The 16,931-nt window shown below is 42.0% G+C and overlaps 1 protein-coding gene across 2 annotated transcripts in view; it reads left to right on the forward strand.

The window, feature by feature from the left end:
• The window catches only part of WARS2 (tryptophanyl tRNA synthetase 2, mitochondrial), a 49,498-nt gene that overhangs the window by 25,935 nt on the left and 6,632 nt on the right, over positions 1 to 16,931 (forward strand). For both annotated transcript variants that reach the window (XM_081121485.1, XM_081121486.1), the window contains exons 3-4: positions 8,578 to 8,658; positions 11,902 to 11,987. In XM_081121485.1, coding sequence (XP_080977611.1) covers positions 8,578 to 8,658; positions 11,902 to 11,987 — 167 coding nt within the window. The remainder of the gene's footprint in view (positions 1 to 8,577; positions 8,659 to 11,901; positions 11,988 to 16,931) is intronic.

Raw genomic sequence — 16,931 nt, forward strand, 5'->3', positions numbered from 1 at the left:
AGGGAGCACTTCTGGAAGGTCCACTCACGGGAGAGAACCTTGTCATGCCCCCACCATGCCTTTGCCTCGGGAGCTGATGGCAGTTCCTTTGTTGGGAATTTTGTAGTGCATTTAATTGATCATTAAATATGTCACGGAGAAAATAGGAATTTAGAAAACAATTGTACTTGAAGTGTTGGGAGCCACTGCCAGTTAAAACTAGTTATACCTGCATTCCCCCCCCACACACATAATTATTTACAAGTAAAATTAAGAATATTTGAAATCGTAAATGAGAGCAGAATCTCTGTTTTATATAATGCCCTCTTTTCCTGACCATCCATTGTGTTAAGCAAAGCACTCCCAGCTAAACATAAAGGCTGGTTCCCCAGGTGCTACTGTTGTACTTCAGAGTAAGTTCTAGTAACATCTGAAGCAGGGAAAGAATTTAGCTATGTTTTAATGCTGATTTTTACCAATAATTTCATCTCCAATCCTTTGCATTCCTTCTCAGCAGTCCGACTGGAACAATTTAGGCTTATTGAAGATTTTTCTCACTATTTTCCTTTTCTTTCTCTCCCACTGGCCTCTAGTCATGGTGCTTCCCCTAAAATATGTTTGCCATATGTGGGGAATTGTACAGAGCCTCTGCTCTGAAAGGTGTGTGTGTGTGTGTAAGAGAGAGAGAGAGAGAGAGAGAGAGAGAGAGAGAGAGAGAGAGGCTGTCTGTGTTTGTGTTTGGCAGAGGTTTTCATCCCAATGCCAAAGTCAATGGTCTTTTATTTCTAGCAGGCTCTAGTGCAGATCAGATCTGAGTCCCACAGCTGTCTCTGAGGTGTGTATCTCCACCTCTTTAGTTGTTACTCTCCTTGCGATGAATCACCCTGCAGATGGAAGATAAAAGCTGGAGTCTGTAGCTTTGGCATGCCTTTCTGCCAAGGCTAGGAGCAAAGGACAGTCGCGACCATCAGACGTCACGTTACAGAGGGTCCAAGCAGTCCAGGGAAGAGTCAAGGGAGGAGAGTGGAATCTGCAGCTTTGGAATGTGGCCTCATTCCCTAATTAGAGTCATATTTTGTTTCCCAGGAAATGAAAATCAATAATAATAAAGGAAAGGGAGCTATGGGGGAATCAGTTTCTGAATGAAGGCCCGCCGAACTGACAACGTGAATCTTAGCTCACTGAATGCAAACAGAATTATACCTGACCCATTTTCCTTGTCTTAGATGTGTAACACCGTGGCTTCAACTTGGACCAAGAATCTCCTGTATTTTTGCTGATCCTAGTAATATTGGAAGCATATTTCAGTACAAATTTACGTTTGTTGACCTCTCAAAGTTGTTAGACTACCAACAACAGGTGCACATTCAACTCATAATAGAAAGGAAGCAAACAAAGATCTGATAGATGGATGGACATGTTCATTCCCTGTAAGAACAGGGATCAGCAAACTTTTTCGGTAAAGGCATAGCTAATAAGTATTTTGTGTCCGCAGGGCACAGGCGGTCTCTGTCACCTCTGCCGTCACCACCCCTCCCCCCCTCCCTCCTGCTCCTCTTTCACCTTATCTTCTCTCTCTTTTTTTCCAAAATTTTACTACCCCTAAAATATGTAAAAACCACTTAGCCCACATTTGGCCTGTGAGCAGTATGTGTATGAGGATTCTGTGTCATCTGTGGCTATGGGACTGAGAGTGCATCCTGTGGGAGGAACATCTATTCCTACCTTCCGTTGGGCTTGTCCTTGTGACTTGCTTTAGTCAGTGGAAAGTGAGTGGCTGTGATGTACACTGCCTGTGATATACACTGGCCGTGATATACACCGGTCCTGATGTACACCGGCCCTGATGTACACTGGCCATGATGTACACTGGCCGTGATGTACACTGGCTGTGATGTATACTGGCTGTGACGCACACTTGCCATGATGTTCATGCACACCGGCTGTGATATACGCCGGCTATGATGTACACTGGCTATGATGCCCAAGCAGGATCTTTAATAGCTGTTCCATGTTTGTTCTAGCTCTGTTGCTCTTTTTCCTTCTAACTTGAGAACAGCATGATCCAGATGGGGGTACTCCTTCAGTTTGGGTCCTGGAATGAGAAGGTGTAGAAAGCAGAGTTATAGCCAGCCTATAACTACCAGTATGTAATGTGAATGAGAAAGAAACCATTGGGGTAAGCCACTTATATTTGGGCCTTTTTGTTACCCAGCATAGTCTAGAGAAAGCTGACTAATATAATGCTATAGATAAAAAACTACATGTGCACACACATATACACAATAAGCAATAGAATTTAAATGGAGGTGACTTTTAAGTCAGGAGCAGATTGATAGAAGTTATTTATTCAGCTTTAGAAGTATAGGACTAAGAAAAAGTATAGAAAAATCCAAATGTGTAGAGAGGGATGTTCATTGGTCAACAAAAATACTGATGGCAGGCAGGCCAGTTGAAGGGAGTGAATGAGAGTTTATCATCAATAACAGAGCTCTTTTAATTAAAATCAGATCCCCAAGCAAAGTTCCTGTTAAGGGGATTTGTCATGGGCATGATAAGAGTCTAATAAAAATAACTCAGCATGAAATTGCTAGTTTCCAAGAGGAAATGGTAATTGGGAATTTGTGAGTCTGAACAGTTTTCCAGGTGTCCCAACCAAAACTTACAAGACCTGTTTCCTGGGAAGATAACATTTATGGGAAGTAGTAAAATACTAAGGGACACTGAGGGTATCTTAGACATTCGATCCAGTATTAACTGAACCAGTTAATTGTGTAAATGGGTTTGATTGATACCTAGCAGCTATATCTTTTGGAATCATGCTATTCTGTATTCTTGTTGTTAATTGAATATTTTGGAAAAAAATTGTAAAATACATAAAATAGTATAACAAACACTCATGTCCCCAACACCAAGGATGAATATTGTTAACATTTTGTTATATTTGCTTGACTTCCTTATATTAAAAAATAATTATAAAGTTGAGAGCCTCTTTAATTGTTTTCCTTGCCTACTCCCTTTGCCCCTCTCCTTGGATTCCTTTTTCTCTATCCCCAGGCAACCAAAATCTTGGATCTGATAGTGTGTCAATCGAGCCAATTTTTCATACCTGTTTTTGTGTATAATTCAATGAACAATATATATTTATTTGTATGGGTTTTTTTTTATTTTATTATAGTACCTTTTTGGAATTTTCTTTTTTCACACAGCAGTGTTTTTGTGATCTTATGTTTATACATATAAATCTAGCTCATTTCCTCTATTTGTTGTATAATATGCCATTATATAAATATGCTATATGTTATTTAGACATTCCCCTATTAATAAACCTTTAATTTCACTCATGCATTTATTTAACAAATATTTATTGAGCACTTCCTGTGTCCTGGGTGCTAGGTGGTCATGGTATGTCAGTGAAGAAAACAGACAAAAATCCTTGCTGCCATGATACTGACTCTGTTGAGGTAACACAAAATATTACTTATTAATATTACAGTTTTTTATTAATAACTATAATAAATGAGCCAAACATAAAGTATATTAGAAGGTGATAGGTTATACAGAAAAAAGATATTAAGGGGCATGGGGAGTGGCACTGAGGAAAACAGATTGCTATTTTAAAGAGTTTGGTCTGGGTGAGACCCCTTGATAATATTTGAGCAAAGATTTAAGGTAAGGGAGTTAGCCAGGTGAATATCTGGGGGAAGAGAATTCCTATCAGACTGAAGAGCCAGAACAAAGCCCCCGAGGTGGGGGTGTGCCTGGGTTGCTCAGGGAACCCAAGAAGGCCAGCATGGCTGGGTCAGAGGGAGAGGAGGGAGATTCGAATCACAGATACACTAGGGTTCACTGGGAGATCATAGGCCGTTGTAAGGACTTTGGCTTCTACTCTGAGGAAGTCAGAAGTGTGGGATTTTGAGCAGAGAAGTGACATGACCTATGTTTTAAAGGGGTCACTTTGGCTGCTCTGGTAAGAATAGATGGTTCAGGAGCTAGGGTGGAAGCAGAGAGACCAGTTAGGAAGTTATAGGAACCCAGGTGAGACTTGCTGCTGCCTTAGACTGGAGGGGTAGCAGCAGAAGTGGTGAAAAGTGGTAAGATTCTGACAGTATTTTGAAGGTGAAAGCAACAAGATTGGCAGGTGGGTTAGATACTGAGATTTGGGTGTTTCTGTTAAATAGATACTCTTCAGACTATTGCCGCCTTGGGTTAATTCCCAGAGTTTAGAAAAAGTTGACTGACCATTTTTGCTAGTGTTCTCATTGCTTTTGTGAAGGAGCAGATTTTCAGGGGTTACTTGGCTATTCCAGAAGTCCCACCACCTTGTTTTAAAACACCAGAAAGTTTTTCATTTTATTTTATTCAAGGCCCAATGTTGTTGGATTTACTAGCCTCTTACCTATTGTCACAAACTGAACACACCCATGTAACTCACACCTAGAATGCTCTTCCTGCCCCTTTCTAGGCGCTAACTGTCCCTCTCCCAAGATAACGTATTATTTAAATTTACATCATTTGAATTCTTTAGTAGATACTCTATGGCATGTGGCGTCTTTCACTCAGCATCGTGTTTTTGAGATTGACTTGTGTTGTTGAATGCAATTGTTCATCCATTCTCATTGCTATAATATTCCATTGTGTGACTATATCACGATTTATCCTTTCTACAGAGGTAGACATTTGGATTGCTTACAGTTTGGGGCTGTTACATTTTATTCTTGCACATATATTTTTGAGAACATTCCTGTTAGATATATAACTAGAAATGGACTACCTTGCTCATATGTTATTTAAATGTCAAGTGTTAGTGGATATAGTTTTTAAGCTGACATACTACCAGTTTATGTCCCACAGCAGTGTTTAAGAGTTGTATTTATTTAATATCCTTGCCATACTTGGTATCATTCAGCTTTTTCACTTTAATCATTCTGATAGGTGTGTAGTGGTATCCCAGTGATACTACTTTAATTTAGGCAGAACACTTTAGTCTATCTTGAATACCAGTGTTTCCCCAAGAGTGTATTGTACATATGATTGCCCCCTCTAGTTCACAAAAACATCCACGAAACATCAAGCCTTATCCAACTATTCCAGATCCTCGTTCTCTCCTATCAAACCCAGCCATTCCGCTGAGTGTGTCTTATCCCATTTGTTTCTAATCACCCTGTCTTCCAGTTTCAGAGATAATAGAGCCCGTTAGATGTGAAGTCCTCTAACTTGCTGCTCTCCGTTTCTATCCCACAAGATATAACCTCACCTATATGTATTTCCCCTCCTGTCTCAATGGAGGATGTTTTGTAAAGTAGGTCTATCCCACCTTAAAAAGCGAAACCAAATTCCCTTCTCTAACCCCTGCTAGGTATTACCATCTCTATGCTTCCTTAAAAAAAATGTCTCAGCCCTGGCCAGTGTGCACCGAGAGGTCCCCGGTTTGATTCCCAATCAGGGCACATGCGCAGGTTTCAGGCTCGATCCCCAGTAGGGGGTGTGCAGGAGGCAGCCAATCCATGTTTCTCTCTCATTGATGTTTCTCTGTCTCTCCCTCTCCCTTCCTCTCTTTTAAAATCAATAAAAACATAAAAAAAGAAATGTCATAGACATGCGGTAAAATTGCATAGAACTAAATATCCCATACAATGAGTGCATGTAAAACTGGTGAAATCTAAATAGGGTAGATGGGCCAGGCCAGGCGTGGCTCAGCTGTTGAGCGTCGACCTAGGATCCAGGTGATCGGGGTTCGATTCCGGTCAGGGCACATGCCCGGTTGCGGGCTTGATCAATGACTCATCATTGATGTTTCTATCACTCTCTCTCCCTCTCCTTTCCTCTCTCTGAAATCAATAAAGATCTATTAAAAAAAAAAAATAGGGTAGATGGGTTGTTGTCAAGTTCATTTTCCTGGTTGTGATACTGTACTATAGATATGCAAAATGTTGCCATTGGGGAAACTGGGCGAAGGGCATACTGGGTCTCTCTGTATTATTTCTTACAACTATATGTGAATCATCTCAAAATAAAAAGTTAAAACAAAAGTCTTCCTAAAAATTATTCAGAATAATAACTACCATTTTATAAATGACAAAACTGAGGCACAGAGAGGTTAAGTCACTTATAGGAGGTCACCCTATTAATAAGTGGCAGAACTCGCATTAGGATCCAGGCCTTCTCACTCCAAAAAGAGAGAACTCTTAACCACTCTACCATACTTCTTGTACACCCGTCTCCATATCCTGCCTCCTACTTACACTTCATCTCACCTCTCTGTACTTCGGCTTTCATCACTCCCCTGGAAACTGCTTTTGCCTGGATTACCAAGTCTGTTGCTAAATCTAATGGATTCTTTTTGGTCCTAACCATTCTTTCTGCAGCCTTTGAAACTGTTCATGCATTCAACAAGTATTTATTGAGCATCTACAACGTGTCGGACTCTTGTTTTACAGCAGCAAACAAGACAGGCAGAACTTCGTGAATGACAAATGCATGTGTCTGTGCTGTTACAATTAGGGGGTCAAAAATCTTCAGTCACTACAACCTGTTTGTGGATGGCCACCTATTGTCCCATGCTTTTGTTTTTCTGTGGCCAAAACATCATTTGAGTTTCACAACGTAACTCAAAACATACTATATTTAAATACCATTTTCACTTTTCTCTGGATAGAAATCAACCTTTCCAAGCAATTATCTTGAATATGAGTAAATTAAAAGAACCAAATCCTGAAGCGCACTAACTTTCTTATATAATTAATAATAATAAATTGTGAAAATTGTCTTTGACTTTCTACATACTTTTTTCTAAGAATACTTTGGATTACTTTTATGCCTCCATATTTGGAAACACCAGGAAGATCTCTGCAGAATATTAAAGTCTCATTCCATATGTCCAAATAAAAAGCTACTCCAAGGAAAATACTTGACTTCATGGAGACCTGATGCTAGCCTTCTGCATATCGCCAAAGCCGAGCACGTGAGCCAGAACTGAAGGAAAGGAGTCTTCTTGTCTCTTTCTACATGCCCGTTGTTATTTCCTGTGTTGTCATTTCTTTCCCCAATTCAGTAAAGAAGAAACAAAACATCCTCTCCTGCTTCTGCATGCCAAAACCCAGCTCGTTTTATTAGTTCTAATGGGAATGTGTTTTGCTTGATGATTAGGAGCAACCAGAACCCTCTTGCTTCCATCCAGCGTCCCTGTTTTTGTCTGATGGCTGTTTGTTTACAGCAGCAGTTAGCAATTTGCATGGACACTGCCGTCAAAGTCCCAGCCCTCAGCGAAGCCCAAATGGCTCTTGGAAGAAAGATGACAGATTCAGCCCAGCAGCCTGCAAAACTTGAAAAGCGATTCCTTGTCAAACACGTGAAAAACAACTCTTCCCTCTCCATGACTTGAGGGAAAAAATGAGAAACTAGCCTACGCCAGATGGCGATTCCCTGCTAGTAAAATAGGCCTGGGCTGATTCAGCCCCATTCCTTCATGTTCCTTTTGCAAAACCCACAAAGAACACATTTGGGGCCACTTTTCAGAGTTGGCAGCAGTCTCTGCTTTTGAAGGGAATCATATGGACACAAGTAAAGCCACAATGGATGAAGGGCTCGGAATCCCCAGGGTCCAGAAACAAGATGCATGGGCCTTAAATTCCAGGTCATCAGTTAGAGCCTGGCCGGGGCCCAAGAATCATCCCAATTGTAACCAGGTTTGGTTGCTTGATTGAATTTGGTTGAAACAAAAACAAATTGGGAAAAGGTTCTATTTTCTTGTTGACTAGACTTTTTTTTTTTTTAACCCTCACCCGAGGACACCCTTTTAGTAATTTTAGAGAGCGGGGAAGGGAAGGAGAGAGAGAAAATAAAAATACTGGTGTGAGAAACATCGGTCGGTCGGTTGCCTCCCGTAGGCACCCCGACCGGGTACTGTACCTGCAGCCTGGGTGTGTGCCCGGACTGGGAATCAAACCGCAGACTTCGGGTGCCCGGGACGACGTTCCAACCAGCTGAGCTGTCTGCCTGGCCTGGGCTACACCTTTTCTTTTAGAAGAAGAAAAAAAAAACCAGACAAAAGAGGAAGAAGAGGAACAGAAAGAACTAAAAACTATAAAAACACCCTTTGGGATGATAAAGTGATTCCTAAATTTCAAATTATTCTAGGTGTAAAGGATCGATCTTTACGTGCAGTGCCTTTCTCTACCATTTATTTACACGTCAGGTATCACGGCGGCTCTTGTGTGTTTAGAAGTCGTTTCGACAGGATTTGAACCCATGTGTGTATGTGTTTCTTAACAACCTTGGCTTTTTAAAGACCGAATGGATGTCTCAGGACTTGGTGAAGTCCTTCCCCTGGAGATTGTGAAACACCTCATCAGCCGCTTGCTAGGGATGCTAAAGAGGGTTTAAACACTAGACTAGCAATCTCAGTGGTTAGTTTTGAAGGTTTCTTCTTCGCCTAAAATTCTGTGCATTATGGATCAGTCCCCTTCACCTGTCCTCTTTTAAAATTACCTTGATTTGGGGTATTTTCAGCCATTTAAGGTCATACCTGTTGTCTGTTTTGTCGAGCCTGTAAGAAAACATTGACCACCTTTGTTAATGTTCTTTTTATCTCTTCAGGTGGCTGAACACACACAATTAAGTTGGATCCTCACCTGCATGGTCAGACTGCCCCGATTACAACATTTACACCAGTGGAAGGTAAATGCCAGGAATCTGATTAAAAACAGATTACAGCTATTTTTCCCCTCTCTGTTTCTTTCTTTCTTTTTTTAAAAAAATATATTTCTGTTGATTTCAGAGAGAGGAAGGGAGAGGGAGAGAGAGAGATAGAAACATCAATGATGAGAGAGTCATTGATCCACTGCCTCCTGCACGCCCCACACTGGGGATCGAGCCCGCAACCCGGGCATGTGCTCTGACCAGGAATCGAACCGTGACCTCCTGGTTCATAGGTAAATACTCAACCACTGAGCCACACTGGCCAGGCCCCTCTCTGTTTATTTCTGGGGTAGTTTCTGGGAATCCCAAGTTTACAGCCTTCCTGGTCTGCTACTCACTAGTGACTAGAAGAGCTATCTTTAAACCCTCTGCCTCAGGGTAGTAAATGGGAATTAAAAGGGTTCTCTAAGAGTCCTTCCAACTTAAAAACTGGATAAAAATGTCCAACTTATTTGATTTGATCTGTGTATGGTTGAATCAGAATGACCTCTGGATAGACTTGGTAATGACCTTGAAGCCACCACATTATACTTAACAATCACAATTTCTGGATCATTGGACTCACATCCCACCGGCACTGGAATTGACTGACAGTGAGGCGAGAATGTTTTCATTGTGTGGGGAAGAGACGGCATATTTTATTTAACATTTAAACAAGTCGAGTCCAGGCAACAGTTCAAACCCACAGAAAAATTAAGGCTGCACTTTTTCTTAGAAGTTCAACTAGGAAAGATAAATTGGATAATTCATAGTACTTTACTTCCACTTATTTTTGCAATTGGATAACCCAAGGGTGGGTAGCCCTTGACTGTGTCAAGGCTGATTCCAGTTTCGAGCTGCTTTCCAGCACGCTGGTTCAGAAGCCTGGGCTGGTTCAGAAGCCTGGGCTGGTTCAGAAGCCTCTGCTGGTTCAGAAGCCTCTGCGTCCGCTGCAGAGATGAGCAGACAGAGCTTTAAAGGGACAGCGCTTAAGAGGCATTGATGGTGCTGCGGAATCATTATCTGACAAGAATTACGAACAAAATTTTGTTATGCTCTCTACCATGTTTTGGTTTTAGGCAAGACTTTTCCCAGTTTATCATAGTACTCTAGTGCTCAATGGAATACTGAAATCCTCTTCAAAAGAACTGAATGTTAATTTCATGGGAAATGTTCCTACTTTAAGATAGAGTCTAAGGGCCTCCTGATAACACGTCACTCGTGAAGGCCGTGATGATATTCCCACGAGCCCATAACTTCTTATTTGTGGGAAAACATGGATTTCAAGTGCCAGCCTTAACCTAGAGCATGTCACTGCTTTCCATGGTCATCTCTTCATTAACAAATGCTCGTGATGCTCCTGCAAGTCTGTCATGCTAGGTGTGAGAGGTACAGCAGATGGACGCGGCCCCTCTCATGAGGCTCATAGTTTGTTCAAGAAAAGGCAATTAAACAAGTAATCAGGCCCCGGCCTGTGTGGCTCAGTTGGTTGGGCATCGTCCTGTGCACCGAAAGGTTGTCCGTTCGATTCCCGGTCAGGACACATGCCCAGGCTTCAGGCTCGATCCCCAGTTGGGGGCGTTAGGAGGCAGCTGATTCATGTTTCACTCTCACATCGATGTTTCTCTCTCTCCCTCTCCCTTCCTCTCTCTCTAAAAAAATAAATTTAAAACACACACACAAAACTACAAGTAATCAGAAAGTATAAAAGAGAAAGAGGGAGGGTTCTGGGATCTATGAACACTTCGCTTGGCTTTGAATGGCACAGCGAGGGGCGGGACAGTGGGGTAGAAAGGTGGGCTGAGGGCTGCTGAGGTCAGGGCTATTTGGAGGATTAATGAGATAACACAGATGTAAGGCATCTGGGGTTGATAATAGGCACTCAATAAATATTAGTGCTCTCCACATCTTTCCCTTTTCTTTGTAATTTCAAGATTCACTATTCTAATATAAAAAGACTATAAATCTAATGCAGTGACAACTTTTAAACATTGAGCTCTTTTCCAATTTGCTCATTTCCAAATTAAACCTTCATTATCTTTACCTGGTGCTCATTGTGAACTGGCCTTTATCACGGACACTGTAAGAAAGAGCTGTAGTGTGTTCAAACTTTCAAATTTCCTTTGAATGGCCTATAGCATTAGTTGCTGTAAGCCAGAAACTCTTGGAAGTAACTGAATTATGAGAGAGAAGCTTTTGCCTTTCAGACCCGACTCAAGGAGTGTGTCTGCATGTTGGTGGGAAAGGCCCAAGTTGTGAGCTTTGTTGAGCTTGGTCCTTGGGATCACGCAAGTCCATACATTCAGTTGTTTAATTCATTCAGAAATAACAGGACCTCTGAGAAGTGATTCCTATTAACTAAACAAAGGAGATTTATCTACACACCAAAATACCTATTTCTCATTTTACGTGCAATGAGGCGCCTAGGCCTTGGAAGCAATTACCAGTGAACTGCACACAGCACTTCCTGCTACTAATAGTAAGTAGCTCCATTCAGAGAACCAAATTCCCCGCAGGTGCTGCTGAACCACAGCAGGGAGCTGGTCTCACCAGGGCTCACATTCAGTGGGCACACACTACCAGTTACTAAATATTTCTGCTGTCACCTCTGGTGTTTCTACCAGCTTCCCCATTGAGGAAGTATTCTGGTCTATACAACCTGTCCTGTTCATTGGAATCTCTTTACTCTCATTTAGTGCCTAAAAGATCAACACAGGTAATTAGGATGGGTAGTTAAAATTTCCCTTCATTTTATTTTTTTAAATGCCATGATTTTCTTTCTTGTTGTTTTCTTAAATGTGATTTTAAGAGAACATTCCAGTTTTGTCAACAGCACAGTATGAGACTTTTTGGGAGGTTTCCCCAGATAAACAGTAGGCGTTTGATGTCAACTCGTGTTAATTTATAGACGTTTAATTTCATGACATTTTCTGACCTTACCTGTGAAATGGGGAATTATCTGATTTGGAACCTTGAAAACTCTTATGCGCTTACTTTAGTAAAATGGATGGGAAACAGTGGCAGAGATGGAATGGACTCGCCTCATTCTTGCCTGAGCTGGAACATGAAGACAAGCTGGCCTGAAGGTGGCTCGAGTTGCTGAAAGGAACTGAGATGTAATGTTATTGCAGGGGGCTTCAGATTACCCTTTGCTTGCCTTAAAGATTTTTAATTTAGCAGTATAATTAGGTTCATGTAGGATTTCTTTTCCTCCTCTCTTTTAACAACCCCCCCCCTTTGCAGGCAAAGACTGCCGACCAGAAGCACGGCGGAACCGTGGGGCTCCTCACATACCCAGTGCTCCAGGCGGCTGACGTTCTGCTGTACAAGTAAGGAGTGGAGTCCACTCGGGTCTTATACATACTCAAGCTGACAGGAATAGATCTGCTTCACAGGGAAAGGGGACATAGAAAGGATCAGACATGTGAATCGGTTTGCATCTGTTCCCCAGTAACAGATACTAAATTATGGATCTATTTTTATCAACTGCCCAAAATACAATTGGCAGAATGATGAAATACTGCAGTTTCTCTCATCTACAAAGTGAGTTAATGGGACATAGCTCAGGGGGTTATTAAACAAATTTTGTATGAGTTGAAATCACCTAGTGTACAGCCAATGCAAACATTTTAAGCGTACAAGAGCAGCATTTGAAAAGGCTGAAATTGGCAAAAATAGTTCCTTAAGATCCCCAAATCTCTATATATTTTTATATCTAAATATCTAAATATTTTATATAAACATTTATATATATTCTAAATATGCCATATTATATTTCTATGTGTAAATATATAAATATTTTTATATAAATATATAAATATTTTATATATATTCTAAATAGATATCATATATTACATATTTCTGTTATATATTATTTTATATGTTTACATATCAAATATATAATATATAATTTCTATATATAAATATAGAAATATTTTTCATGTGTTCTAAATATGTAAATATATTTCCTATACTCTGCCTTTTGCCAAGCCATGCCTCGAGTTGTGAGTGTCCTCTTTTCTTACACAAAACAATAATTATTTCAGATGAGGCAAGTGAACACTAAGAGCTTTCTGGCAGCTTCCTGTCTGTCTCACTCTGCCCAGTATTGGCAGGTTCTCACACCACTGGTTAATGCTTCCAAGGAAAAGTATTCTTTCCCTCCTCAGTTATCCCAGCCCACTCCCAGGAGCACAAAGATTCCCATGCTGTAAACAGACCTTTAACTCTTACTGATCGGTTTGCTGGTTAGAATATGTACTAAGAATGGTATACGGTTCCTCACTTTCTCCTGTTTTCTGAAAGCAGAATTATGGTGGCAGATTCTTCTTTATTCCCATCAGGATTCTGATATTTTACATACATGAAAGTATTTTTCTATAAAACTGGGTACTTATATATATTCAAGATGCCTGTCTCCTCCCTTAGCCTAGGGAACTACCTACCTGTAATACCCTAACTAGATCATAGACATGGAGCAGACGCTTACATGCTCCTTTTCTTAAGAGAAACATTTCCCTCCTGTCTGGTCTCAGGCTGGACCTCCTGCTGCCGGCTGCACATGCTCGGCTCATAGACTGATCCTTTGGGCTCTTTTTTCCTGCCATCTTCCGACAGACTGCTCCCGGGGGAGCCGTTGCCACACTGCACATACCCCACACTTCCTGGGCATGTGTGTCGTGTGCACCACTACAAAGCGTGCAGACAAGTACAATAAAATCAGCTGTGGTTCACGACAGCATTTATCCTGCTAACACACATTTCTTGGCTGTTTACTGTGCTTCCCCTAAGTTTAGAAATTCCTAATTTGCTTAATAATGGGTAGCAGAGGCAGGACTCAAACCCAGGTCTGAGTTTTAGCCTGTACCATTGCTTTCTCTTAACAGAGCTCAAGCACTTGGGGTATTTTTGGTTTGATTTTGTTTAGTTTTGGTTCAGAAGTTGCTGGATTTTGCAAAAGGCCATAACCTGAGTGTATGTGAATGTCTACATTATACATGTAGATAGATTAAAAAAACAAAGGTAGGTAGGTAGATGGATAGATAAATAGAAAAAAAACCATTTACATTGTCTCCTACCAGCAAATCTATACGTGGCCTCTTCTTCCAGTGTTCACCCAGGGCAAGTATAGAGTTACGGTTTGCTTTTGTCAAAATCAGCATTCAGATGAGTGGCGCGTGGTCAGGGAAGGGAATGGAAGAGGAGCCTTTCAGGTAGATGGATGACAGACTGATGTGATTGTGTGGCATGCTTGGTAAGGAAGCCAGAAATGGAGAGCTCAGACCATGTGAAGTGGAGAGTATAAGAAAATAGCAGATATTTGAAGAGAGACAGAATACTCAAAAAATAGCAAGCATTCATCATTTTTATTTTGCATCTGCATTATTTTTCTAAGTATCTGATTTCAAATAGCTGGCTATATATTAAGTGAATCTTTCACTTTCTCTCTCTATACACACATGCACACACACACAGACACACACACAGTTTTTATTAATAGACGACACTTATTTAGCACCTGTAATGCCACAAACCCAAAAAAGGTACTATGCATGGACTGAGGTTAATCACTTTCTCTTTCTCAAGAACTCGAACAGGGAAACAGGGGAAAAGGGTAAGAAGATAGTGAAAGCAAAAGCTGAGGTGAGGGGCCAGTGAGGAAACAGAGGCCTCCAGAAACTGAGTAAGCAGAGCCCAAAACAGAGAGGGCAGGGAGTAAGATGTCTGGTCGGAAACGTCCTGCTTGGTAATTCCAGAGAAGAGCTGAGTCACCGTAACTGGGGATCAGGCTACTGCCATTGAGGACAATTGAGATAATCAGTTCCTCCAACTGCTTTGGAGACATCCAGTTCTTGAATTACATCCTTTGTCCGGGAGGCCAGCCTGTCCCAAGTCTTTTTGAGATCCTGGAAGCTGCTGGCCAAATCTCATTTCAGCAGCCTGCTCATGTCCACATACCCACAACTGCCGAAGCAATACTTCCTTCTCTTTCTCTTTCCCCTTCCAGCCGTCAAGCAGGTGCCACCACTGAGCCAGAGCCTCCTGGAAGGAGCTCTGAGAAATGGAGCTTTCAGGCTGCTAGCCCCTGAAAATCAAGAAATAGGAGAGAAGGGAGAAAAGGGCCCTGAGATGTCAACAGACAACCCAGGACCCTCTCCTAAAAGCAATGGGAGGCTATTTGTGCATTTTAAGGACAGAATGAAATAATTGGATGTATACTTTAAAAAGAGAACTGATTAAAATGCAGAGAATAAATTGGGCGACAAAAGCAGCTGGGGTGGTCTATGAAGAGGCTCCTTTACTAGTCTGTTTGGATCATGATGGTGACAGTGAAGATGAAGAGAGTAGATAAACTTATGAGATGTTAGGGGGTAAAATGGATATGACCTCATAACAGATTGGATGTGTATGAGGAGGTGTCAGGGATGACCCCAGGTTTCTGACTGTGCTCCTGGATTGGTGTCGTTGCCATTCACTGAGGCAGGGATACTGCAGGGGGCCTAGCCAGAGGAAGTGACAGCTTCATCCTGGGCTCTCTCTCCTCCTTGGAGCCTCAACTCCCTAGATGATAAAACCTGGTCTATCTGCCGGTACTCGGCACCAGACCTTGCACATTGTAGGTCTTCAACAGGAATTGCTACATTAGAGAGTCATCACAGCATATCTAAGAAGCAACCAGGGATGATGACTTAGTCTTTTACGAAAGAAAAAACAGCATCGAACTCCTGTCCCAGCTGGGCTGGTTAAAGGCAATGGCACGGAAAACTCACAAACAGCCAAAGAAGTAGGGGGAAAAACCCCCACCCCAAGAGACCAAGTCTCTGCGAGCAGATATATGTAGGCAACGATTATTCATCTGGACACTAATTCTGCCAAAGGGTTGGGGTGGATCCTGCATAAACGTAAATGCCGCGAGGAACTCAGCAAAAGAAAAATGGTTTAGTCACCAGAGAAGATCAGACGCATAATTATGTGACAGAAGTTATAACAATCAAAATTATGAAAGGCTTTTGTTTTATGTTGTGTCTAAGAACGCACACTCGGGGTGAGCAAAAAAAAAAAGATTGCGGAGAAAAAGAGAAGACATTAATATGGATATCGTTATGGAGGGTATAAATTTTAAAAGAGCAGCACTAAATTATTTGAAGTGAAAAGAAGCCTATGAGGAGAGAAGCTGCAAATGTGAAGAGACTAAGCCCCATAAGCGAGCAGAATCAAAGACAGGCTGAATTAATGTAAAGTGTAAACTCAGCGGATGAGAAGTGGGGCCAAGATAAATTATAGGAGGTGAAAGGAGCAGCAGGAGCAGGGGGAGGAAAGACTAGAAACAAACAAACTAAAATCAGATGAAGAAAGAAGGCAAGTGGAGCAATAGGGCCAGGTGAAAAAAATTAAAATTTTTTAAATCTTTTTTTTTTTTTTTTAAAGCAAAAACCTCACCGAATGGTAAGAAAAGAGGCGAGGGTCCGACATGAGGCAAAGACGCACGCAGAGTGATTATGAAAACGAAATGTGTTTTCTGTTTAGTTTGGTTGCTTTGTAAATCTGGAACCATTTTGACATGTGGAAATATTCATTTTGATGTGCTTAAAGTGTATTGATTATGGTAATTGTTTTTTCTGTGTTAGTTGCAGTCCATTGTGATTTCCTACGGGCTACCGTAATTGCTTTTTAACCTGCCCTGTTGGCTAATTTGGTTTGGGAGCGTCAAGGTGACCCCCGCAGGTCACCTCGCCGTGATTAGGAGACAGGAGCAGCGAAGTCCGGGGACCGGAGGGAAATGCACACGGGGGCGCGTGCACCTCGGGGAGGGGCGTGGGCAGGGTGACGGGCACCGAATCGTCAAAAGGAGCATTTTCATTTTCCCACTCGTCGGGCCAGTGACTTTCTGCTCCAGGCTGTGTGGAAACGAGCAGCGGCCAAAGGCCTGACCGTCATTCTGGAGTTTCCTAAAGTCACCCGCCGGCCTTCGCGGCGGAGAAACTGCTTCCCGCCCCGTCGCCACGGTCTCCGCGTCTCGCCTTGCCCATTCATGGTTCTCTCCCTGTCTTCCCGAAATTAAAGGAATTCTCGGCTTCGGAATGACCTAACCAGACCCGTGGGCTCTCAGTTTCCAGCATGTTCTGCACCCACACGCATCAGGGAGGCTGCCCAGGCCTGTGCCCGTCTCTGCGGTTCTTCGTCGACGTTTACATTTGTGGCAAGAGTCAGCCACGGAAAAGGAGAATGATCGTGGCTTGAAAAAGTCACAGTGCGCCTCACACCAAGGTCTC

The sequence above is a fragment of the Miniopterus schreibersii genome (genome assembly GCF_964146895.1).
Source record: "Miniopterus schreibersii genome assembly, chromosome: 19".
In the NCBI taxonomy this organism is placed as follows: domain Eukaryota; kingdom Metazoa; phylum Chordata; class Mammalia; order Chiroptera; family Miniopteridae; genus Miniopterus; species Miniopterus schreibersii.